The sequence below is a fragment of the Mirounga leonina genome, unplaced genomic scaffold (genome assembly GCF_011800145.1).
Source record: "Mirounga leonina isolate KUSES-001 unplaced genomic scaffold, KU_Mleo_1.0 Mir_101799, whole genome shotgun sequence".
NCBI classification, from domain to species: domain Eukaryota; kingdom Metazoa; phylum Chordata; class Mammalia; order Carnivora; family Phocidae; genus Mirounga; species Mirounga leonina.
Window position 1 is genome coordinate 3061365 of NW_023270210.1, and position 27798 is coordinate 3089162.

Genomic DNA, 27798 nt, shown 5'->3' on the forward strand with positions numbered 1-27798 from the left:
TGACCCCAAATGGTCTAGCCCTGTTGATTCTCCCAGTATTCCCCGTGAGGCAAGGCAGAAGTAGGCCTCTGGAGGAATGCTCTGGAATGCTGGGGGAAACTGTGTATCTGCCTTAGGCTCTTCTTTTCCCACTAGAGAAACCATAGACCCAGAGGAACCCTCTAGGTGCTACATTGGGCTGGCCTGGGGGAGGGAAGTAGGTGGTGCAGTGAAGCCACTTCTCTGACCTTTCTAATGTGGCTTCTCTTGGATTTTGTGCTCAAAGAAGGTGTTTTAGTTTTAATCCCTGGTTCTGGGATTTTCACAAAAGTATTATTGTCTGTAAATAGTTGCTAATCCATATATTTGTGATGGGATACTGGAGCCAGGGATGTCCTATTTCACCATCTGCTCATCTTAGGCATGCTCTTTGCTTCTTTGGAAATGAGATAGGAAGAAAGAAATTGAAAGAGAGAAGGCTAGAAAAGAAGATGGAAAAAAATATATTCAGTTATTTAAAACAAATGCTTGATTTGATAAGTTTTTGAAAAGTCCACTTGCATTGTCTTTCAGATCTACAAAATATAACTAATTTATGAATATTTATCATATATTTTATATATTAAATATCCCACATGATCATATATCTCCCTGTGTGTATCTGTCTTCTTTTTATACAAACATCAGTCATAGGGGATTAAGGACCATCCTACTCCAGTATGACCTCATCTTAACTAATTATACTTGCAACAACCTTTTTTCTAAAGAAGATTACATTCTGAAGTACTCAGGGTTAGGACTTCACCATATCTTTCTGGGAGACACAATTCAACCTATAATAAGTAGGAAGCCTAGGCAGAAGATATTTTTTTTAATTTTTTAATTTATTTGAGAGAGAGAGAGGAAGGGCAGAGACAAAACACTCAAAGTTGTTTGGCATATAGTAAGAGCTCAATAAGTGTTCACTCTTGTTTTGGAGTGGGGTGTTATAGGCCAGCCCACATTCTGCTATATGAACTTTTGGTTCTAACTCTAAGTCCATTCAAACAGCAGAGCATTGTGGTTAAAAAGCATAAACTGTGTAACTGACCCATATGGTCTTGAATTCAGGCTCCACTGCTTAGTAGCTGGATAGCCTTATATAATTGCTCAATTTCTCTTTGCCTCAGTTTAGTGGACCATAAAATGAGGATAACAATAGTATCTACTTTATAACATTGTTATAAACATTAAGTATTTTAAGATGTTAAATGTTAAAGTGCTACAAGAGTGCCAGTCACATAGCAAATGCTGTAGAAGAGACTGTTATTTATTTTTATTTAAGACACTGATTTATTTGAATGAATCTGTGTCAGAATTGCTCTGAGCAAGCTGTGTTGGTACAGTGTTGGCATATATTTTTGCATAAAAATGCACTACTTCATGATTATTAAGGAGATCTGGTTATGTGAACTTGGGAGGTGCTGGAATGTCTTGTTTTGAGTATAAGGTTAAAGAACTTGGTGAACTGAATTGGGGCCCACCTTGATTTAACAATGTTTACTCAGCTATATATTGCCTAATTTTACTCTCTTTCCAGGAGAATATGTCGTCATGACAACCCACTTCCATCTCAAGCGAAAAATTGGCTATTTTGTGATCCAGACCTACTTGCCATGTATCATGACTGTCATTCTGTCACAAGTGTCTTTCTGGCTCAACAGAGAGTCTGTCCCTGCCCGTACGGTCTTTGGTGAGTGTTGTTTTATGGAGAATGAGCAGATGAAGGCATTGGCAAAGTTTTATGATGGACTGTCAGAGTAGGGATAAGGAAAGTGGATGGGAGCAATGCCTGGGCCCAGCATTAGTAATTGAGTCATCAGATCCTGGTGTTTCAAGCAACTGAATTCTTTAAAAAAAAAAAAAAGTGGGAATAGAAGAGTGTTGGAGTAGTAAGGTTACTAAAATGCTTCCTCTCTCAGTCAGGTTTGCTTCAGGAACTGGGGAGGGACTGAGCCTTCAGTGAAAAAGAGGAAATTAGTGGGCAGAGCTGGAGAAGGTGACAAGTGGGAAACTAAGTTGACAACAGAGAAGTGGATTGGGGGCTTTTTATGATCCATTTTTTTTTTGTATAAGCATCTGACATTGCTATTTCTCCTCTAGCTTTTTTGAAAGTACAAATTATCAGTAAAGGCTACACAAAGTTTGAAGGATTTTTCAATAGTACCTACAATCAGGGAAATTTTCTTTAATAGAAAGTTACTGGTGTCTAAAAAGAGATTTGTATATCATTAGCATTTCTTCCTGGGAGACTTAAAACATATAGAATATTTTCTGCCTGTTTTCCCCACTGTAAAAATTTTTAGAAGAAAAATACTCTTTTTAGTCTACTAAACTGCCTCCATGGCAGTGGTGTCTGTGAGGCATACACATGGATATGCTGAGTACCCACACAGAAGGCCAATATTTCCTACCAATATCCTGAAGTTATACTGTGTAGTTAAATAGTAAATGGTGTTTTTTAAGAAGAAGCAGCATTTTAGGTCAGGTAGAAGAGACCACAGCATAGAGAACAAGAGTAACCTGTAAAGAGGGAAAAAAGAAAAAAAAAGAAAAAACTAGAAGGGTGTGATATCATGGAAGTCAAGAGGAGAGTGTTCCAAGAAGCAGGGAATAATCCTTTGGTGTAAATTCTGTGTTTTTAGGTAAGATGCAGATAAAAACTGTTGAGTATGGTGATATGCTTGGTTGTTAGTGATCTTGAACAGTTCTAGTGAAGTAGAGGGAACAGAATCTATGTAGGAGTCAACAGTATTTAGAAATATAACAAACTACATACTCTCTTCTACAAACTCCTAGAAAAGCTAGATAAAACATAGAAAACATCCTCTTTAAATATCTGAGCTGATAAATTAAAGGAAACACTCAGGGGCCCAAATGGAAGAGGGAACTAAAAATTAGAGTTAATCACATGAACTGATACTGTTATAGGTGGAAAATGGACTACTAGTTTTGATAAATAAGATTTTGAGTTTTAAGGTTACAAAAGAAAGGCTTTGAGCCTGAGTGAAGTTTAGGATTAGAAAGAACTAGGGCTGTGGTAGACTAAATAATGGCCCCCAAATATATCCATGTCCTAATCTCTGGAACCTGTGAATGTTACCCTATATGGCAAAAGGGACATTGCAGATGTGCACTAAATTAAGGATCTTGAGATGGAGAGATTATCCTGGATTATCTGGTTGGGCCCTAAATATAATCACAAGTGTCCTTATAAGAGGGAGGCAGAAAGATATTTGACTACAGAGCAAAAGGCAGTGTGATAAAGGAAGCTGGAGAGATTTGAAGATGCTATACTGTTGGCTTTGAACGAGGAGGAAGGGGCCCATAAAACTGCCAGACTTCTGGCCTTCAAGAGTGTAAGAAAAAATATTTGTGTTGTTTTAAGTCACTAAATTTGTGGTAATTTTTTACATAAACCATAGGAAATGAATACAAGGATTCATCCCATAAATCCAATACCATTGAAGGGTTATGCCCTAGAAAGAGCACTAAAAAAATACAGTAATCAGTGCAGGGAAACAATAAGGAATAATGTCTGTTTTGGCCTGGGCTCTGTGTAAAATATAGGATTCGTTAAGAATTTATTTTTTAATTTAAACTTGGCCTCACATGAGTTTAGAGTTCATAGTTACACTTACTGCATTGATGTAAGAACCTCCAACATAAAACATTAATTTAAAAAGTGATTGCAGAATTTTTATAAAAGAACAAAGAGCCAAGAATAGCCAATACCCTACTAAATAAGAACAAAGTGGGGGGTGCCTGGGTGGCTCAGTCCATTAAGGGTCTGACTCTTGATTTTGGCTCAGGGTCGTGAGATCGAGCCCCGTGTTGGGCTCCACACTCAACAGGGAGTCTGCTGGAGATTCTCTCCTCCTCCCCCGCTTGTATGCACTCTCTTGCTCTAAAATAAATAAGTAAATCTTTTTAAAAAAGAACGAAGTGAAGAGGCTTGCCCCACAAGATGTCAAAAATAATTAAAAAGCTATAGAAATTAAGAGTGTTATAGGCATAAGGGAAAGAAAAACACTATAAAGTAAAAGTAGACCCACATATATGACAACTTGATTTATGACAGAGAATGGCATTGCAGAGAATTAATTTGAGATTGATCATAGGCTTAAATATAGAAGCTAAAAATGTCATGCTCTTAGAACTAAATATAGGACAATGTCTTTGTAACCTTTGGAAGGTGGAAATTTCTTAGTATACAAAAAATTAAGTGAAGAATAAAAAAATAAATTTGACTTAATCAAAATTAAAAATTACCACTCCCCAAAGAATAACATTAAGAGAATTAAAAAGCAAGCCATAGACTGGAAGAATATATTTTATATATATACAGATCAACAAGGCATTTGTTTGAAAAATATAAAGAGATCCTTAAATTCAATGATAAAAATACAAAGAATCTAATTTTAAAAATTGGAAAAATACATGAACAGACATTTACTGAGAATATATGTAAATGCCCCCATAAGAACATGAAAAGATATTTAGCATCATTTTATATCAGGAAAATACAAATTAAAACTACATGGAGACATCACTTTATAAACACTAGAATGGCTAAAATGAAAAAGACTGACAATTCCAAATATTTGTGAGGTTGAGGAGCAATTGGAATTCCCATACACTGCTGGTGAGGATTTAAAATGGTACAACCACTTAGGAAAAACAGTTTGGCTATTTCTTAGAAAGTTAATACATTTATCCAAAAATCTAGGTATTTCACTTCATACCCAAGTGAAATGAAAATATATATAAAAGGCTTATACATATATAAAAGACTTATATAAGAATGGTCATAATAGCTTATTCATAAAATCCAGATGTATATCAACAAGTGAACAGGTGTTTATATTGTGGCATGTTCAATCAGATATTCATACAGTGCATTGACAACTATTGAGTCACATAACAGTATAAGTGAATCTCAAAAATTATGTCAAATTAAGAAGCCAGACCCAAAATAGTACATAATATATGATTTCATTTATAGGAAATTCTAAGACAGGCAAAACGAAGCTACAGTGTTAGAAACCAAAGCAGTGCTTTCCTCTGGGGCAATGGATTGACTGAAAATGGGTACAAGGGCACTTGGGCATTTGTTGGTTTGGTAGAATATTCTATATCTTCATTGGGGTAGTAGTTATACAACTGTGTACATTTGCCCAAGCAATTTGAAATGTATAACCAAACTATTTTTTATTGTATATAATTTATAACCCAATTAAAAAATACCTACTAAAACTCCAGATATTGCTATGATGAACATGTTTAAGTAGGTGAAACTAACATGATAATTCTATCATATAGACAGTGTATTTATGTAGAGAAAAAGAGCACATGAGAGAGCAAGCACACTGGAAATCCTAAAACTTGAATATATAGATAAAAACTCAGTGGTTTAGATACAATTGAAGGAAAAACCCATGAACTGAAAGAAAATAGTTAGAATGAGGCCCAGAAAGACAAAAATGTGTAAAATGCAGAAGAGAAACTATATATGATTTATTGAAAAGGTCTAACACAGAAGTAATTGGAATCCTAGAAGAAAACTGAGAGAATGCTATAGAAGCAATTTTTGAAGAAACAGTGGCTGATTCCTGTCCAAGCCTGATAAAGGACAAAAAGGCACAATTACAAAAAGCTCTATGAACCCAATTCAGATAAATTAAAAGACAAGACAGAGACACATTAGAGTGAAATTTTTGGAAACAAATAAAAAACAAAAAGAAAAATCTTTAAATTATCCTAGAAAAAAAGTGCATTGTCTTTAAAGTAATAATAGACTACCCTGACTTCAACAGAAACAATAAAGACCCTTTCAGACAAAAAAATAAAACTAAAAATTCATTTTCATCAAACCCTCATTGAAGGAAGTTCTTCAAGCAAAAGGAAAATTATCCCAGAAGGAAGGATTAAGATGCATTTTAAAAGTGAAAATAATAAATATATGGGGTATGTTAAATGACTATTGATGTATAAAATAATAACAGTAGCTTACTGGGCATACAATATATTTAGAGTAAAAGACTAGACCATAATGTAGTGTATATAAGTTGAGATGGAGAAAAAATGTTCTAAGGACTTTCATTGTCAGGGAAATGTGTAAAGGTACCAATTAATATTTAATTTTCATAAGTCAAAGATTCATGCTGACTGAAACTCATACATCTAATGGGAATGTTAAATGGTATAGAAAACTGGCAGTCTCCTATAGTTAAACATATGCTTATAATATAATCATGTAGTTCCATCCCTAGGTTTACTAAGAAAAATGAAAACATATGCTCATACAAAGACTTACATGTAAATCTTCCCAGCAGCTTTATTCATAATAGTTGAACATTGGAAATAGTCCAGATGTCCATTAATAGGTGAATGGATAAACAAATTATGTTATATCAATGCAGTGGAATGCTACTCTGAAATTTACACGAATAAACTGAAGATAGATGCAACAACATGAATGAGCCTAAAGAATACTATGCTGAGTGAAGAAAGCCAAACACTAATGAGTAAATACTATATGATATGTATGAAACTCTAGGGGGAAAAAGATCTAACCATACTGAAAGAAACCAGAGGAGTGGTTACCTGGGACCAAGGAGGGGATGGAATGGTCACAAAGGAATCTTTGGGTTGATGGAAGTATTCTATAGACAATACCTATTAGAAAGGGTGAAGAGGGGTATTACCAAATGGCAGAAATCTCACAGAAGCACAGATTACCATAAGACTATGGTAGTGTAATGGTCGAAGGAATACTAGAGGTCAAGGAAAATATGTACCTCTATCTCTTGAGTTCTTGATTCTGAATGATCAACCATGTTTGAGAACAGAAACTAGTACACTCAGTATGAACATCAGATTTTAGTTAAGATTGAAAGATGTGCATTTGAAGAAGAGGTTGAGAATATATGTGAATCTGCTGGTCATAGAGCAGCAGAGTTGGAGAGTTAGAAGAGTTTGGGAGAAAAGGGTTGTAAGAAGAAATGGGTGACTGGGTCATATTCAGTAATGTACTTTTTGGAACAGGATTAAGCCTGACTGATACTGAATTAATAAAAAGCTTTCCCTTTGTGGTGGCACCTTAGTTCACCAGGTACATGAAGTATAATTAATTCTAATTGTCTCCTAGGGAAAATGAGTGCTCATTTTGAAGACTGTGGTGTGAAATGTTTTGATTTTTGTATCCCTAGGACCTAACTCTGTATGGCACAGAATAGACAGTTGTTAATGTTGAGAAAAGAGAATAAGAACTAATATAATGATAACAATATAGTTACTCTAAGAAAAGTGCATTCTTCACTCTGATGGGAACACATGTATTGCAGTGTTACATGGGTTGCAAGCTGGGCAGAGCAGTTTCACTGATCACACATGTACTAGAGGCTTACACTGTGCCAGGTATTATATTCTGGATTGAGGGGATAGAGACAGATTACTCATGATCCCTATTCTCAAGCAGCTCCTGCTTTGGTAGTACAGACAGACATGTTATCAAAGAAGTGTCCTTAGACTTTTAGAAGTGCTCAAAGGAAGCGAGTTTGGGGCAGTCACAAAATACTTTCTTTTTTTTTTTTTTAAAGATTTTATTTATTTATTTGAGACAGAGAGAATGAGAGACAGAGAGCATGAGAGGGAGGAGGGTCAGAGGGAGAAGCAGACTCCCTGCGGAGCAGGGAGCCCGATGCGGGACTCGATCCAGGGACTCCAGGATCATGACCTGAGCCGAAGGCAGTTGCTTAACCAACTGAGCCACCCAGGCGCCCCGTCACAAAATACTTTCTAAAAAAGTCTTGAAAAAAAGTACAAAGTACTGGGTGGTAGAACTGCATCTCTTAAAATGCCAAACCTCATGGTCAATCCATAAAGTGTAAATTCTTGATTGAGGGTCCTACCGGATGACTAGCTAAGAGCTCTTCACAAAATGACTGTTCTAATTAAGCTCTAGAGGCTAGAATTCTAAAAAAATTCTACTGAGTTATGATATAGAAACACTTAGGTTGCTGTGGAGTTCTTTCCATTCATCCACTGGCACACTGTTATGACTGTGACAGGATAGACAATTGCATTTGTTAATAACCATAAATGAGGTAGCTTGTTTCTCCCATGAATCACTCCTGAGAGGATTACTGAGCCTTGGGTTCAGTCCCAAAACTTCCCAGGCTACAAATTCAGATAGTTTGTTAATAGGTACTAGCTAAGTGGCTGATTCCTGACAAGGCTTAAAATTTGATTTGCTAATCAGCTTTGATAACTATATAGTTTCTACAAAGGTGCTTCCTTAGGATCTTTCTGTTGAAATTCTACTGACTATTCCAGTCTGAATTTTCATTTATATAGCAAATGTATAAGTAAGGAACATGAGGGACCAAGATATTAAAGAAACCTAAGAGGCTACAGCACACACAGCTGACTCTCTGGGTAGAGTTAAGAGGCCCTTTCTCCTTTTCTTTTTTTAATATTTGTATTTAAATTGAATTTAATTAACATACACTGTATTATTAGTTTCAGAGGTAGATTTCACTGATTCATCAGTTGCATACAACACCCAGTGCTCATTACTTCAAGCACCCTCTTTTTATTTTTACATTTTTAAAATTTTATTATGTTATGTTAATCACCACACATCATAAGTTTTTGATGTAGGGTTCCATGATTCATTGTTCGCATATAACACCCAGTTCTCCATTCAGTACGTGCCTTCTTTAATACCCATCACCAGGCTAACCCATTCCCCCACACCCCCTCCCCTCTAGAACCCTCAGTTTATTTCTCAGAGTCCATAGTCTCTCATGGTTTGTCTCCCCCTCCAATTTCCCCTCCCTTCATTTTTTGCTTCGTACTATCTTCTTTTTTTTTTTTTTTAACATATAATGTATTATTTGTTTCAGAGGTACAGGTCTCTGATTCAACAGTCTTACACAATTCACAGCGCTCACCATAGCACATACCCTCCCCAATGACTATCACCCATCCACCCCATGCCTGCAACCCCCCACCACTCCAGCAACCCTCAGTTTGTTTCCTGAGATTAAGAATTCCTCATATCAGTGAGATCATATGATACATGTCTCCTCTGATTGACTTATTTCGCTCAGCATAATACCCTCCAGTTCCACCCACATCGTTACAAATGGCAAGATTTCATTCCTTTTGATGGCTGCATAATATTCCATTGTGTATATATACCACATCTTCTTTATCCATTCATCTGTTGATGGACACCTTGGCTCTTCCCATAGTTTGGCTATTGTGGACATTCCTGCTATAAACATCAGGGTGCACATACCCCTTTGGATCCCTACATTTTTATCTTTGGGGTAAATACCCAGTAGTGCAATTGCTGCATCATATGGTGGCTCTATTTTCAACTTTTTGAGGAGCCTCCAAAATGTTTTCCAGAGTGGCTGCACCAGCTTGCATTCCCACCAACAGTGTAGGAAGATTCCCCTTTCTCTGCATCTCTGCCAACATCTGTCGTTTCCTGACTTGTTAATTTTAGCCATTCTGACTGGTGTGAGGTGGTATCTCATTGACGTTTTGATTTAGATTTCCCTGATGCCGAGCACTGTTGAGCACTTTTTCATGTGTCTGTTGGCCATTTGGATATCTTTTTTGGAAAAATGTCTGTTCATGTCTTCTGCCCATTTCTTGATTGGATTATTTGTTCTTTGGGAGTTGAGTTTGATAAGTTCTTTATAGATTTTGGATACTAGCCCTTTATCTGATATGTCATTTGCAAATATCTTCTCCCATTCTGTCAGTTGTCTTTCGGTTTTGTTGAGTATTTCCTTTGCTGTGCAAAAAGTTTTTATCTTGATGAAGTCCCAGTAGTTCATTTTTGCCCTTGCTTCCCTTGCCTTTGGCAATGGGTTGCCAGGAAGAAGTTGCTGCAGCTGAGGTCGAAGAGGTTGCTGCCTGTGTTCTCCTCTAGGATGTCGATGGACTCCTGTCTCACATTTAGGTCTTTCAACCATTTTGAGTCTGTTTTTGTGTGTGGTGTAAGAAAATGGTCCAGTTTCATTGTTCTGCATGTGGCTGTCCAATTTTCCCAACACCATTTCTTAAAGAGGCTGTCTTTTCTTCCATTGGACATTTTTTCCTGCTCTGTCGAAGATTAGTTGACCATAGAGTTGAGGGTCCATTTCTGGGCTCTCTCTTCTGTTCCATTGATCTATGGGTCTGTTTTTGTGCTAGTACCATACTGTCTTGATGATGACAGCTTTGTAATAGAGCTTGAAGTCCGGAATTGTGATGCCACCAGCTTTACTTTTCTTTTTCAACATTCCTCTGGCTATTCGGGGTCTTTTCTGTTTCCATACAAATTTTAGGATTATTTGTTCCATTTCTTTGAAAAAAGTGAATGGTATTTTGATAGGGATTGCATTAAATGTGTAGCTTGCTCTAGGTAGCATTGACATCTTCACAATATTTGTTCTTCCAATCCAAGAGCAGGGAACGTTTTCCATTTCTTTGTGTCTTCCTCAATTTCCTTCATGAGTATTTTATAGTTTTCTGAGTACAGATCCTTTGCCTCTTTGGTTAGATTTATTCCTAGGTATCTTATGGTTTTGGGTGCAATTGTAAATGGGATCGACTCCTTAATTTCTCTTTCTTCTGTCTTGTTGTTGGTGTATAGGAATGCCACTGACTTCTGTGCATTGATTTTATATCCTGACACTTTATGAATTCCTGTATGATTTCTAGTAGTTTTGGGGTGGAGTCTTTTGGGTTTTCCACATAAAGTATCATATCACCGGGGCACCTGGGTGGCTCAGTCGTTAAGCGTCTGCCTTCGGCTCGGGTCATGATCCCAGGGTCCTGGGATCGAGCCCCACGTCGGGCTCCTTGCTCAGCGGGAAGCCTGCTTCTCCCTCTCCCACTCCCCCTGCTTGTGTTCCCTCTCTCGCTGTCTCTCTCTCTGTCAAAAAATAAATAAAATCTTAAAAAAAAAAAAGTATCATATCACCTGCAAACAGTGAGAGTTTGACTTCTTTCCCGATTTGGATGCCTTTTATTTCTTTTTGTTGTCTGATTGCTATGGCTAGGACTTCTAGTACTATGTTGAATAGTCATGGTGTTAGTGGACATCCCTGCCGTGTTCCTGACGTTAGAGGGAAAGGTCTCAGTTTTTCCCCATTGAGAATGATATTTGCTGTGGGTTTTTCAGAGATGGCTTTTAAGATATTGAGTTATGTACTCTCTATTCCTATACTCTGAAGAGTTTTGATCAAGAAAGGATGCTGTACTTTGTCAAATGCTTTTTCTGCATCTATTGAGAGGAACATATGGTTCTTGTTCTTTCTTTTGTTAATGTATTGTATCACATTGATTGATTTGTGGATGTTGAACCAACCTTGCAGCCCAGGGATAAATCCCACTTGGTCATGGTGAATAATCCTTTTAATGGACTGTTGGACCCTATTGGCTAGTATTTTGGTGAGAATTTTTGCATCCATGTTCATCAAGGATATTGGTCTGTAATTCTCCTTTTTGATGGGGTCTTTGTCTGGTTTGGGGATCAAGGTAATGGTGGCCTCATAAAACGAGTTTCGAAGTTTTCCTTCCATTTCTATTTTTTGGAACAGTTTCAGAAGAATAGGTATTAATTCTTCTTGAAATGTTTGGTAGAATTCCCCTGGGAAGCCATCTGGCCCTGGGCTCTTGTTTGTTGGGAGTTTTTGATGACTGCTTCAATTTCCTTAGTGGTTATAGGTCTGTTCAGGTTTTCTATTTCATCCTGGTTCAGTTTTGGTAGTTGATACATCTCTAGGAATGCATCCATTTCTTCCAGATTATCTAATTTGCTGGCATAGAGTTGCTCATAATATGTTCTTACAATTGATTGTATTTCTTTGGGGTTGGTTGTGATCTCTCCTCTTTCATTCATGATTTTATTTGGGTCATTTCTCTTTTCTTTTTGATAAGTCTGGCCAGGGGTTTATCAATCTTATTAATTCTTTCAAAGCACCAGCTCCTAGTTCCATTGATCTGTTCTACTGTTCTTTTGATTTCTATTTCATTGATTTCTTCTCTGATCTTCATTATTTCTCTTCTCCTGCTGGGTTTAGGCTTTATTTGCTGTTCTTTCTCCAGCTCCTTTAAGTATAGGGTTAGGTTGTGTATTTGAGACCTTTCTTGTTTCTTGAGAAAGGCTTGTATTGCTATATACTTTCCTCTTAGGACTGCCTTTGCTGCATCCCAAAGATTTTGAAATGTTGTGTTTTCATTTTCATTTGTTTCCATGAATTTTTAAAATTCTTCTTTAATTTCCTTGTTGACCCATTCATTCTTTAGTAGGATGCTCTTTAGCCTCCATATATTTGAGTTCTTTCTCACTTTCCTCTTGTAATTGAGTTCTAGTTTCAAAGCATTGTGGTCCGAAAATATGCAGGGAATGACCCCAATCTTTTGGTACCAGTTGAGACCTGATTTGTGACCTAGGATGTGATCTATTCTGGAGAATGTTCCATGGGCACTAGAGAAGAATGTGTATTCTGTTGCTTTGTAATGGAATGTTCTGAATATATCTGTGAAGTCCATTTGGTCCAGTGTGACATTTAAAGTCTTTATTTCCTTGTTGATCTTTTTGTTTAGATGATCTGTCCATTTCAGTGAGGGGGGTGTTAAAATCCCCCACTATTATTCTAGTGTTGTTGATGTGTTTCTTTGCTTTTGTTATTAATTGACTTATATAATTGGCTGCTCCCATGTTAGGGGCATAGATATTTACAATTGTTAGATCTTCTTGTTGGATAGACCCTTTAAGTAGGATATACTGTCCTTCCTCATCTCTTATTATAGTCTTTGGTTTAAAATCTAATTTGTCTGATATAAGGATTGCCACCCCAGCTTTCTTTTGGTGTCCATTAGCATGGTAAATGATTTTCCACCCCCTCACTTTCAACCTGGAGGTGTTCTTTGGATCTAAAATGAGTCTCTTGCAGACAGCATATCAATGGCTCTTGTTTTTTATCCAATCTGATAGCCTGTGTCTTTTGATTGGGGCATTTGGCCCATTTACATTCAGAGTAACTATTGAAAGATATGAATTCAGTGCCATTGTATTGCCTGTAAGGTGACTGTTACTGTATATTGTCTCTGTTCCTTTCTGGTCTATGTTACTTTGAGGCTCTCTCTTTGCTCAGAGGACCCCTTTCAATATTTCTTGTAGGGCTGGTTTTGTGTTTGCAAATTCCTTTAGTTTTTGTTTGTCCTGGAAGCTTTTTATCTCTCTTTCTATTTTCAATGACAGTCTAGCTGGATATAGTATTCTTGGCTGCATATTTTTCTCATTTAGTGCTCTGAATATATCATGCCAGTCCTTTCTGGGCTGCCAGGTCTCTGTGGATACATCTGTTGCCAGTCTAATATTTCTACCTTGTAGGTTACAGATCTGTTCTCCCGAGCTGCTTTCAGGATTTTCTCTTTGTCTCTGAGACTTGTACATTTTACTATTAGATGTTGAGGTGTTGACCGATTTTTATTGATTTTGAGGGGGGTTCTCTGTGCCTCCTGAATATTGATGCCTGTTTCCTTCCCCAAATTTGGGAAGTTCTCTGCTATAATTTGCTCCAATATACCTTCTGCCCCTCTTTCTCTTTCCTCTTCTTCTGGGTTCCCAATTATTCTAATATTGTTTCATCTAATGGTATCACTTTTCTCTCGAATTCTGCCCTCGTGATCCAGTAGTTGTTTATCTCTCTTTTTCTCAGCTTCTTTATTTTCCATCATTTGGTCTTCTGTATCATTAATTCTCTCTTCTGCCTCATTTATCCTAGCAGTTAAAGCCTCCATATTTGATTGCACCTCATTAATAGCCTTTTTGATTTCAACTTGGTTAGATTTTAGTTCTTTTATTTCTCCAGAAAGGGTTTCTCTAATATCTTCCATGCTTTTTTCAAGCCCAACTAGTATCTTTAAAATCGTCATTCTGAACTCTAGTTCCGACATCCTACTAATGTCCATATTGATTAGGTCCCTGGCAGTTGGTACTGCCTCTTGTTCTTTTTTCTTTTTTTGAGGTGATTTTTTTCCATCTTGTCATTTTGTCCATAGGAGAATAGATGAATGAGAGAACAAAATGCTAACAGGGTAACAATTACCCCGGAGAAATATACACTAAACAAATCAGAAGAGACCTGAAACCAGGAGAAAAGAAAGAGAAAGAAAGAAAAAAGAGAAAAAGAAAAAGATAAAAAAAAAGAATATGCTCAAATATGATCAGGCTGGTGTATAGATCAGTGCCACACACTAGATTTTGGGCGTATTTTGGTCTGTTAGAAGAAAGTGTCTCCCAAAATGTTGAAGAAAGAAAAACATATATGTACAAAAATAATGGTAAATATGATGAAGGGATGGAATATGACTGTAAAGATGAAAATTATAAAAGATTTTATAAAAGTAATTGATAAGATAAGAAGTTGGTTGAAAAAAGAAGAGAAATTTTTTTAGAAAAAGGGAGAGAATGTGATCAGGCAGGAGACTAGAACAAAGCCATACACTAGAGATTTAGGGTCTATTTTGGTCTGTTAGAAGAAACTGTATCCCAAAATTTTAAAGAGAGAACAACTTATATATATACAAAAAATAAGTTTAACTACTATGAAGGGATAGAATATGACCCTAAAAATGAAAAATAAAAAAGATTTTTAAAAAAGAATTGATGTTAGTTGAAAAACGGAAAAAGAAAAATTAAAAAAAAAAGAAAATTAAAAAAATTAACTTTGAAAGACTGAAGAATCGGGGAAAAAATGCCATGAATTCTGTGTGCTGTATTCCCCTAGTGCTGGCGTTCTGCCATTCTCATTGATCGGTAAACTTGGTCTTGGCTTGATATCCTTGCTGATCTTTTTGGGGAGGCACCTGTTGCCATGGTTTTCTTTGCCGAGGCAGAATTGCCCTGCCCTTGCTGGGGCCAGCTAAGTAATCTGCTCGGGTTTGCTCTCCATAGCTTTTGTTCCCTGCATGCTTTCTGTACAGCTTTGGAGGATGAGAGTGAAAATGGCGGCCTCCCAGTCTCCGCCCCAGAGGAGCCGAGAACTCATGGCCCCATTCCTCAGTGCACCCCCAGAGAAAAGCAGTCAATCACTTCCGTCTCCCCGGTCTCCAGTTGCACTCTGCGCTCATCCAGCCTGTGACCAGGCATTTCTATCTCTGGCACCCGACCCCATTTGGAGTCTCCAAACCCAGCAGATTACTGTGGTGCGCTCCCATGCCGCTCCTCCCAGGGGAGGAAGGGGAGTCTCCCCAGATCTGCTGCTTGTTGGGTCCCTGCTGGAAGAGCAGTGGCCCGACTATGCCAAGGATCAGTTTCTGGCAACCCCAAGCTGAGAGCCCACTCCTCAGCTCCGTCTCTGCAGCCAGCTTCCATGCTCTGACACCTGGGAGCTCTGCCACACTCAGGCACCCCCGGTCTTTCTGTGACCCCAAGGGTCCCAAGACCACACTGTCCCAGTGAGGGCTCCATCCCCCGCTTAGCCACTGGAGCAATGTCCCTCAGTGGAGCAGACTTCTAAAAGTTCCGATTTTATGCTCCACTGCTCTATCACTTCCCAGTAGTGGCTGACGGAGGCTCCCTCCCCCCACCATCTATCTTCCTGAATATCGCCTCGGATTCACTTCTCCGCACATCCTACCTTCCAGAAAGTGGTCACTTTTCTGTTCAGAGAGTTGCTGCTGTTCTTTTCTTCCATCTCCTGTTGCGTTTGTAGGTGTTCAGAATGGTTTGATCCCTATCTAGCTGAATTCCTGGGACCAGATGAAATTTAGGTCTCCTACTCCTCTGCCATCTTGCTCCTCCCCCTCAAGTACCCTCTTTAATGCCCATCACCCAGTTACCCCATATTCCCACCCACCTCCCCTCCAGCAACTCTTAATTTGTTTCCTATAGTTAAGAGTCTCTTATGGTTTGCCTCCCTCTCCGTTTTCCTCTTCTTTTATTTTCCCTTCCCTTCCTCTATGTTCATCTGTTTTGTTTCTTAAATTCTACATGAGTGAAATCAAATAGTATTTTTCTTTCTCTGGCTGACTTACCTTGCTTAGCAATATACCCTCTAGTTCCTTCCATGTCATTACAAATGGCAAGATTTCATTCTTTTGGATGGCTGAGTAATATTCCATTGTGTGTGTGCGTGTGCACGCGCCACTTCTTCCTTATCCATTCATCTGTCCATGGACATCTGGGTTTTTTCATAGTTTGGCTATTATGGACATTGCTGCTATAAACGGGGCATGTGCCCCTTCAAATCATTATGTTTGCTTCCTTTGGATAAATACTTAGCAGTGCAATTGCTGGGTTGTAGGGTAGCTCTATTTTTAGCTTTTTGAGGAACCTCCATACTGTTTTCCAGAGTGTCTGCACCAGTTTGCATTTCCACCAACAGTGTAAGAGGGCTCCCCTTTCTCTACATCCTTGCCAACGTTTGTTGTTTTGAGTTGTTAATTTTAGCCATTCTGACCATTGTGGGGTAGTATCTTATGGTTTTGATTTGTATTTCCCTGATGCCAAGTGATGCTGAGCGGTTTTTCATGTGTCTGTTGGCCGTTTGTATGTCTTCTTTGGAAAATATCTGTTCATTTCTTCTGCCCATTTCTCGACTGGATTATTTGTTTTTTGGGTGTTGAGTTTGATAAGTTCTTTGTAGATTTTGGATGCTAATCCTTTATCTGATAGGACATTTGCAAATATCTTCTCCCATTCCATAGGTTGACTTTTGGTTTTGTTGACTGTTTCCTTTGATGTGCAAAAGCTTTTTTATCCTCACAAAGTCCCCATAGTTCATTTTTGGTTTTGTTTCCCTTTGTTTTATAGATGTATTAGTAAGAGGTTGCTGTGGCTGAGGTCAAAGAGGTTGCTGCCTACCTCTCCTCTAGCATTTTGATGGATACCTGTCTCATGTTTAGGCCTTTCATCCATTTGAGTTTATTTTTGTATATTGTGTAAGAAAGTGGTCCAGTTTCATTCTTAGACATGTTGCTGTCCAATTTTCCCAATACAATTTGCTGAAGAGACTGTCTTTTCCATTTGGTATTCTTTCCTGCTTTGTCAAAGATTAGTTGACCATAGAGTTGAGGGCCCATTTCTGGGTTCTCTATTCTCTTCCATTGATCTATATGTCTGCTTTTGTGCCAATATCATACTGTCTTGATGACTACATCTTTGTAATACAGCTTGAAGTCAGGAATTGTGATGCCTCCAGCTTTGCTTTTCTTTTTCAAGATTGCTTTGGGTAGTCAGGGTGTTTTCTGTCCATACAAATTTTAGGATTATCCAGCTCTGTGAAAAATGTTGATGGTATTTTGATAGGGATTGCTTTGAATGTGTAGATTGCTTTGTGTAGCATAGACATTTTACAAAGTTTTTGTTCCAATCCATTAGCTTGGAATGTTTTTCCATTTCTTTGTGTCTTCCTCCATTTCTTTCATAAGTGTTCTATGATTTTCAGAGTACAGATCCTTTACCTCCTTGGTTAGGTTTATTCCTAGGTATCTTATAGTTTTTGGTGCAATTGTAAACCGGATTGATTCCTTGATTTATCTTTCTTCTGCCTCATGTTAGTGTATAGAAATACACCTGACTTCTGTGTATTGATTTTATATCCTGCAACTTTGCTGAAGTCCTGTATCAGTATTAGCAATTTTTTGGTGGAGTCTTGGGTTTTCTACATAGAGTATCATGTTGTCTGTGAAGAACAAAAGTTTCACTTCTTCTTTGCCGATTTGGAAGTCTTTAATTTCTTTTTGTGGTCTGATTGCCCAGGCTAGGACTTCCAGTACTATGTTGAACAACAGTGGTGAGATTGGACATTCTTATATATGTTCCTGATCTTAGGGGAAAAGCTCTCAGTTTTTCCCCATTGAGGATGATATTTGCTGTAGGTTTTTTGTATATGACTTTTATGATATTGAGGTATGTTCCCTCTATCCCTACACTGTGGAGAGTTTTAATCAAGAAAGGAGGATGTATTTTGTCAAATGCTTTTTCTGCATCTATTGAGAGGATCATATCGTTCTTGTCCTTTCTTTTTTTAATGTGGTGTATCACATTGATTGATTTGTGGATGTTGGACCATGCTTGCAGTCCAGGAATAAATCCTACTCAGTCATGGTGAATAATCCTCTTAATGTACTGTTGGATCCTATTAGCTAGTATCTTGGTGAGAATTTTTGCATCCATCTTCATCAAGGATATTGGTCTGTAATTTTCCTTTTTGATGGGGTCTTATCTGGTTTTGTGATCAAGGTAATGGCAGCCTCATAGAATGAGTTTGGAAGTTTTTGTTCCATTTCTATTTTTTGAAACAGTTTCAGAGAATAGGTATTAGTTCTTCTTTAAATGTTTGGTAGAATTCTGCTGGGAAACCATCCAGCCCTGGACTCTTGTTTGTTGGGAGATCTTTGATTACTGTTTCAATTTCTTTGCTGGTTATGGGTCTGTTCAGATTTTCTATTTCTTCCTGTTTCAGTTTTGGTCATTTATATGTTTCTAGGAATGCATCCATTTCTTCCCAATTGCCTAATTTGTTGGTATATAATTCTTCATAATATTCTCTTATAATTGTATTTCTTTGATGTTGATTTTGATCTCTCCTGTTTCATTCATGATTTTATTAATTTGGGTCCTTCCTCTTTTCTTTTTGATAAGTCTGTCTAGGGGTTTATCAATCCTATTAATTCTTTCAAAGAACCAGCTCCTAGTTTTGTTAATCTGTTCTACTGTTTTGTTTTTTATTTCTATATCATTGATTTCTGCTCTGTTCTTTATTATTTCCCTTTTCCTACTGGATTTAGGCTTTATTTGCTGTTCTTTTTCCAGCTCCTTTAGCTATAAGGCTAGGTTGTGTATTTGAGACTTTTACTGTTTCTTGAGAAAGGCCTGTATTGCTATATATGTCCCTCTTAGGACTGCCTTCGCTGCAACCCAAAGGTTCTGAACTGTCATGTTTTCATTTTCATTTGCTTCCATGTATTTTTTAAAATTCTTCTCATGGCACCTGGGTTGCTCAGTTAAGCATCTGCCTTTGGCTCAGGTCATGATTGATACCAGGGTCCTGGGATTGAGCCCCACATTGGGCTCTCTGCTCTGTAGGAGTCCGCTTCTCTCTCTCCCTCTGCCTGCCATTCCCCCTGCTTGTGCTTACTCTCTCTCTGTCAAATAAATAAATAAAATCTTTAAAAATAAAGAAATAAATTCTTCTTTAATTTCCTGGCTGACTCATTCATTCTTTGGTAGGATGTTCACTAACCTCCATGTATTTTCGGTCTTTCCAAATTTTTTCTTGTAGTTGACTTCACATTTTAAAGCACTGTGGTCTGAAAATATGCATGGAATAATCTCAATCATTTTTGTACTGGTTGAGACCTGATTTGTGACCCAGTATGTGATCTATTCTGGAGAATGTTCCATGTGCACTAGAGAAGAATGTGTATTCTGCTGCTTTGGGATGAAATGATCTGACTATATCTGTTAAGTCCTTCTGGTCCAGTGTGTCATTCAAAGCCCTTGTTTCCTTGTTGATCTTCTGTTTAGATGATCTGTCCATTGATGTCAGTAGGGTGTTAAAGTGCCCTGCTATTATTGTATTATTATCAATGTGTTTCTTTTTGTTATTAATTGGTTTATATATTTGTCTGCTCCTGTGTTAGGGGCATAAATATTTACAATTGTTTGATCTTCTTGTTGGATAGACACTTTTATTATGATATAATGTTCTTCTTTTATTACAATCTTTGGGTTAAATTCTAGTTTGTCTGATATAAGGATGGCTACTCCAGCTTTCTTTTGATGTCCATTTGCATGATAAATTGTTCTCCACCCCCCTTCACTTTCAATCTGGTGGTGTCTTTGGGTCTAAAATGTATTTCTTGTAAGCAGCATATCCATGGGTCTTGTTTTTTTTTTTTTTATCCATTTTGATACCCTATATCTTTTGATTGGAGCATTTAGTCCATTTACATTCAGAATATTTATTGAAAGATATGAAGTTAGTGCCATTGTATTACCTGTAAGGTCGCTGTTCCTGTAGATTGTCTCTGTTCCTTTCTGGTCTTTGTTATATTTGGGGCTCTCTCTTCGCTGATAGGATCCCCTTTAATATTTCTTGTGGGGCTGGTTTAGTGTTCACTAATTCCTTTAGTTTTTGTTTGTCCTGGAAACTCTTTATCTCTTCTTATATTCTGAATGCCAATTTTGCTGGATACAGTATTTTCGGCTGCATATTTTTCCCATTTAGCACATCAAATATATCATGCCAGTCCTTTCTGGCCTGCCAGGTCTCTATGGACAGGCCTGCTGTCAGCTTTATGTGTCTACCCTTGTAGGTTAAGGATCTCTTGTCCTAAGCTACTTTCAGGATTTTCTCTTTTTCTTTGAAATTTGGAAGTTTCATTGTTATATGTGGTGTGTTTTTATTGATTTTGAGGGGGGTTCTTTGTGCCTCCTCACTTGAATGTCTGTTTCATCCCCCAGACTAGGGAAGCTCTCAGCTATAATTTATTCAAATAAAACTTCTGTCCCTTTCTTCTGCTCTTCATCTTCTGGGACCCTTATTACCTGGATATTATTTCACTTTATGGAATTGCTGAGTTCTCAGAGTCTCCCTTCATGATCCGGTTGTTGTCTTTCTTCTTTTCAGCTTCTTTATTTTCCATCATTTTGTCTTTTATATTGATGACACTCTCTTCTACCTCATTTATCCTTGCTGTTAAAGCCTCAATTTATGACTGTATCTCAGTAATAGCATTTTTAATTTTGACCCCATTAGATTTTAGTTCTTTTATTTCTATAACAAGGGATTCTCTAGTATCTTCTATGCATTTTCCAAGCCTAGCTACTATCTTTATAATCATTATTTTAAATTCTAGTTAAAGACATATTACTTATATCCCTTTTGATTAAACCCCTGGCAGTATTACCTCCTGTTCTTTTTTTTTGGGGGGGGGGTGAATTTCTCTGTCTAATCATTGTGTCCAGAAAAGAAAGGAGGATAGAAAAAAAAAAAAAAAGAAAGAAAAGAAACCAGCAAAAACAGCAATATCGACAATGGCGACAGCGACAACAACAACAAAACCTTAAGGAAGTGCTTCTGGTGTATGCTGTGTACAGTCTGCTATTGTGTTTTGCCTGCTCTTTCCCACTGGTCCTTCCTCTACAGAGTTCCTACTTGCTTGTAGTGGGGGAGTGTTTGCACCTTTATGAAGGTGTGCTTTGATTTGCTTGTCAAGATAAGCCTCACATGTGCCACATTCTCTCCCTCCAACTGTGTAGATTGTTTCCTTAATCCTCAGATCATCTTCCTCATTGTTTAAAGTAGTTTAATTTTGGTCTAGTTGTATTTGAAGGGCAAGGCAATTTCATGGTCCCCCTACTGCTCCACCAGCTTAACTCCACCACTCTGCTTGCTTTTCTATATAATCTATCTCACCACATTAGGACTATTTTCCATGCCCTACTTGACCCCAACCTACATTCCCCATACTCTTGAGCATGCCAACACTTAGAAAGAGGGTCTGACTACTCCCTCTTCCTGAAGTCTGGATGTCTTTGGATACAACATTGTCAAAATTCTAAGGTATAGAGACTGTAGGAAATATTCATAGATGGGGAGAATGGAGGCACAGAGAGATGAAGTAAATTAACCAAGATACAAAGCAAGTAAGTGGCAGAGCTCAGGACTTCTAATTTCTAGTGTAGATATTTGAGGCTAGAATACTATTGCTAACAATCATAAGATTATTATTATTATAATGTTTAAAATGTGTTTATAATTATACCACTATAATTAATTATATAATTATGATAATATTGTTAACAACAGTAGAAATAAGAATAATGTTAATTATAGAAGCTACTATTTCTTGAGTGTTTACTCTGTGCCATATATTGTGCTATGGGTTTTATAAACATCATTTCACTGGATTCCCCAACGAATTTCTGAGTCTGGTATAATCACACATTTTACACATAATAAAACAGGCTTAGTGGGGTAAATCACCTTGTTCTAGGTATATTACTAGTAAGTAGAATTGCCAGAATTTCAGTCAATTTTCAATCTGATTATAAAGCTCATATTGTTCACCACAACACTGTATAGCTCAGATGTATATCTAAAATACAAACAGATTAGAAAAAATAATTTTAATAAATTATAAGTGAATAAAGGGAAGTCTTAAATTTAGGTTAATAACACCACCAAGAAAAAAGAATTGATCTAAAAGCAAGCTGTGGTTTGACAAAAACTCACAAGAAATAGATATTGGAATAACTTTGGTTGTCCACAAAGCTCAATAGGACCTGTACTGTGATGCAGCTAAAGTACCATCTTCTACAATGGTTTGTTGCAGGATTAGAATAGTGTCCACAGTAAGGGAAGTGAAAATCTTGAGTCTTGGGCTCAGGTTCTGGACTGTTCAGAAGAGAACTACCAGAATGGGGAAGGAAAAGAAACAAGAGAAAGAAGTGGCCATGTCAATTCTGGAGATTAACAGATTCATGAGGAATCATGTCCACCCTCTCCAACTCTCTGAAGGCCTGTCCTGGAAAGGAGGGAGCAGGCTTTTCTTTCCTGTGTTGCCAGAGAAAGAACACTGAGATCAGTCAGTGGGCTAGGAGTTGTTAGAGTAAGGCAGGTTTCAGTTCAGAAGATAAGATTTTCTAATTAAAAACTATTCTTACCATGGAGTAGATTACCTGTTCTTCAGTGGAAATGTTTAAGCAGAGGCTAGAGGAGAACTTTTATTTTTTTTTAAGATTTTACTTATTTATTTGACAAGATAGCAATAGAGGGAACACAAGCAGGGGGAGTGGGAGAGGGAGAAGCAGGGGGAGTGGGAGAGGGAGAAGCAGGCTTCCCACTGAGCAGGGATCCCAACAGGGGGCTCAATCCCAGGACTCTGGGATCATGACCTGAACCGAAGGCAGATGCTTAACAACTGAGCCACCCAGGCACCCCTAGAGGAGAACTTTTAGAAGTGTTATACTGGAGATTTCTATTCCTGTGATAACTGGGATGGGGTAATTACTAGGTAGAACCATCCCATGTTGACATTCTCTGTGTTTACTTTAAAGGGACCATTTTGAGTGCTCCTCCTCATAAGTCAAATTTGGTGATCTCATCATATATGCTCTAAATGTCTTCCAGTGGCAACTGGTTCTCATCTTCTCTCTCCCCAGGTGTCACCACTGTTCTCACCATGACCACCTTGAGTATCAGTGCCAGAAACTCCTTACCTAAAGTGGCATACGCGACGGCCATGGATTGGTTCATAGCCGTCTGTTATGCCTTTGTATTTTCTGCGCTGATTGAATTTGCCACTGTTAACTACTTCACCAAGCGGAGTTGGGCTTGGGAAGGCAAGAAGGTGCCAGAGGCCCTGGAGATGAAGGTGAGATACAGCAAGGGTGGGGGCTGGGAAGCACTCCCTGAGAGAACTGTATTGGAACCAGGAGTGGGCAGCCTGCAGCCTGTGGGAACTGGCCAAGGCTGTGTGCTATTCACTGGGGTCATCAATCCAATTCTCAACTGGAGTGCTTCTTGGCAATGTGGAGTGTTTGCTGGGGGCAAAGAAAAGAGGTATCATGGAGGGTTGATGTCTTGTGATGAGAGACCGACTCTAAGTATGATACTGCTAGAATCAAGGGGAACACATTGTACTTATAAAGCCACCCAGAAAAGTGCACAGTCTCTAGGGCCAACTCTGCCCTTCACTTTTCAGTATATTCCCAATACATTCAAACTAAAGAGATCATTATTCCTTCTGTGTCTCTGCTTAATTTTTTATGCTCTACCTAGACTATTCTTTTCTTTTTTTTCCTGCCTGGTGAAGATCTACTCATTCTTCTTTTTTTTTTTTTTTTCCAACTCATTCTTCAAGGACACAGTTTAAATGCTATTTTCTCTATAGAACCTTTCCAAGAATCTTCCAGATAGTTTTAGCTTTTCTTCTGGTAGGAGGAGGGTGATGCTACTATTAAAATCCTGCATTTGTATTAGAGTTGTTTATCTGCCTCCTCATCAGACTGAACATTTTGAGGGCAGGGGCTTGTCTGCATCATCTTTTTAACTAGCCAGTATTCTTGCACAGCACCTGATTCATAGTAAAAGCTGAATAATTGTTAGTTGGATTGGTGGAGAGACGGGAAGGAGGAAAAAAAAGCCAATAAACCAACCAGAGTTGGTAGGAATAAAACATAAATGCTGTGAAATCAAGATTATTGTCCTTGGCTGCTTTAAAAGAGTTCAGATCTCTAGATCTAGATGAAGACTATCCAAAGATGCTAAAAAGAACTGGCAGATGTGGTCCCAGAACCATTCCAGTACTATGAAGAATCATGGAGAAGAGAAAAGATAATGAAGATTTTTCAAACTGGAGGAAAAGATTCTATATTTCATAGAATACAGACTGGTGAGTTGGCAAAATTTTAGAATAGATTTTCACTGTTTAGATAGAATTTATTAAGTCCTTGCTATAAATTATGAAGAAATAAGCATGTTTCTACTAACCATATCTACTCTATCATAGGAAATTTTGGGGTGGTTTTATTATACTTAGTGTAGTTGTTACCTTTTTATTCTTAAAATATATTGATCCATCTAATACTTGATTTGTCATCTGTGAACAAGGTCTATTGACCCATCACACACTACAAAACAAGAAAATTTGTATACTTATCTTACCTCTCACTTTCTCTGTCCTTGTCATTTCCTAACTTTTGTTTTTTATAATGCTATTTCTGCATTGTCAAACTATTTCTGCACTGTCAAGGTTTATAGCATTTACATGCTTTTATGCAGTCATAATTCCTATAGTCGATTAGTCATATTTCTACATTTAAATGGATAAGAGGACTATTTTGAGAAGATAGCCCATTTTTCCATTCATTGCTTAGTTACTCAAGGCTATCATCTAAAAGATTTTTTAAGGCTCATGGGAACCATATTTCCTACTATATTGCATGTATAAAATTATCTGTCAGTTGTTTATACTTGAATTGTAGTTGTGCTGTTGGATAATTCATGGGTCCCATTCTCTCTCTGATGTCCATGTAGACATTAATTGCTATACTCAATTCTATCACTGTTTCTATGAAGAATTTTTTAAAAGATTTTATTTATTTATTTAAGAGAGAGAGAGCAAGCATGGGGGAGGATCAGAGGGAGAGGGAGAAGTAGGCTTCCTGCTGAGCACGGAGCATGCATCAATACCAGAACCCTGAGATCATGACCAGAGCCGAAGCAAGATGCTTAACCAACTGAGCCACGCCCTTGTTATGAAGACTTGATTTTATGGCCTAGAAGCCCATACAAATGTATATTTTATTTACAAATTCAGTTACTTTACAAGGATATATCTTGATCTGTCTGATGAATTTTTTCCTAGGACACCATGTGGGGTTTTTTCCAAGTTTTTATTTAAATTCCAGTTAATTAACTATAGTGTAATATTAGTTTCAGGTGTACAATTTAGTGATTCATCACTTACTTACAATACCCAGTGCTCATCACAACAAGTGTCCTCCTTAATACCCATCACCCATCTAACCCACTTCCCTTCCCACTTCCCCTCCAATAACCATCAGTCTGTGCTCTATAGTTAAGAATCTGTTTTATGGTTTGCCTCTCTTCCCCACCCTGTGTTCATTTGTTTTGTTTCTTACATTCCACATATGAGTTAAATCATGGTATTTGTCTTTCTCTGACTGACTAATTTCACTTAGCATAATACTCTCCAGCTCCATCCACGTCATTGCAAATGTCAAGAGTTTGTTCTTTTTATGGCTCAGTAATCCAGTATATATATCAAAACTTCTTTTTTTAAACTTATTTAAATTCAATTAGTTAACATATAGTGTATCATTAGTTTCTAATGTAAAGTTCAGTTATTCATCTGTTGCATATAATACCCAGTGCTCATTATATCACGTGCCTTCCTTAATGCCCATCACCCAGTTACCAGATCCCCCACCCTCATCTCCTCCTGCAACCCTCACTTTGTTTCCTTTGTTCAGAGTCTCCTATGGTTTGTTTCCCTCTCTGATTTTGCCTTATTTTATTTTTCCCTCCCTTCCCCTATGATCCTCTGTTTGTTTCTTAAATTCCACACATGAGTGAAACCATATGATAGTCTTTCTCTATTGACTTATTTCGCTTAGCATAATACTCTCCAACTGCATCTACATCATTGCAAATGTCAAGATTTTGTTATTTTTATGGCTCAGTAATATTCCATTTTATATCTATACCACGACCTCTTTATCCATTCATAAGTTGATGGATATTTGGGTTCTTTCCATAATTTGGCTATTATGGACGTTGCTGCTATAAACATTGGGGGTGCATATATGCCTTACAATCAGTATTTTTGTATCCTTTGCATAAATACCTAGTAGTGCAGTTGCTGGATCATAGGGTAGTTCTATTTTTAACTTTTTGGGGTACCTCCATGCTGTTTTCCACAGTGGTTGCACCAGTTTGCATTCCCACAAATAGTGTAAGAGGGCTTCCCTTTCTCCCCATCCTCCCCAACATCTGTTGTTTCCTGCTTTGTTAATTTTACCTATTCTGACAGGAGTGAGGTGGTATCTCATTGTGGTTTTGATTGTATTTCCCTGATGATGAGTGATGCTGAGCATCTTTTCATGTGTCTGTTACCCATCTGGATGTCTTCTTTGGAAAAGTGTCTATTCATGTCTTCTGCCCATTTCTTAACTGGATTGTTTGTTTTGGGAGTGTTGGGTTTGATAAGTTCTTTATAGATTTTGGATACTAACCCTTTATCAGATATGTCATTTGCAAATATCTTCTCCCATTCCATAGGCTGCCTTTTAGTTGTGTTGATTGTTTCCTTCACTGTGCAGAAGCTATTTTGAAGTCCCAATAGTTCATTTTTGCTTTTGTTTCCCTTGCCTCGGGAGACATATTTAATAAGAAGTTGCTGTGGCCTAGGTCAAAGAGGTTGCTGCCTGTGTTCTCTAGGAGTTTGATGGTTTCCTGTCTCACATTTAGGTCTTTCATCCATTTTGAGTTTATTTTTATGTATGGTATAAGAAAGTGGTCTAGTTTCATTTTTCTTCTGCATGTTGTCCAGTTTTCCCAACACCATTTGTTAAAGAGACTGTCCTTTTTCTGTTGGGTATTCTTTCCTGCTTTGTCAAAGATTAGTTGACCATATAGTTTGCAGGTTCATTTCTGGGTTTTCTATTCTGTTCCATTGATCTAAGTGTCTGTTTTTGTACCAGTACCATACTATCTTGATGACTAAAGCTTTGTAGTATAGTTTGAAGTCTGAAATTGTGATGCCTCCAGCTTTGCTTTTCTTTTTCAAGATTGCTTTGGCTATTTGGGTCTTTTGTGGTTCCATACAAATTTTAGGATTGTTTGTTCTAGCTCTGTGAAAAACGTTGATGGTATTTTGATAGGGATTGCTTTAAATGAGTAGATAGCTTTGGGTATTTTAAAAATATTTGTTAAATACAAAATTTAGGATGGTTTGTTCTAGCGCTGTGATAAATACTGTTGGTATTTTGATAGGGATGGCACGAAATGTGTAGATGGCTTTGGATGGTATAGAACTTTTAACAATTTTGTTCTTCCAATCCATGAGCATGTAATGTTTTTCCATTTCTTTGTGTCATCTTCAATTTTTTTCATCAGTGTTTTATAGTTCTCAGAGTATAGATCTTTTACCTCTTTGGTTAGGTTTATTCCTAGGTATCTTATGGTTTTGGATACAATTGTAAATGAGATCAATTCCTTGATTTCT

General features: G+C 37.6%; 1 protein-coding gene across 1 annotated transcript in view; it reads left to right on the forward strand.

Moving 5' to 3' along the window:
• Nucleotides 1-27798, forward strand: part of GABRA3 (gamma-aminobutyric acid type A receptor subunit alpha3) — a 368385-nt gene that overhangs the window by 316091 nt on the left and 24496 nt on the right. Inside the window, exons 8-9 of the mRNA XM_035011687.1 lie at nucleotides 1559-1711; nucleotides 23210-23421. Coding sequence (XP_034867578.1) covers nucleotides 1559-1711; nucleotides 23210-23421 — 365 coding nt within the window. The remainder of the gene's footprint in view (nucleotides 1-1558; nucleotides 1712-23209; nucleotides 23422-27798) is intronic.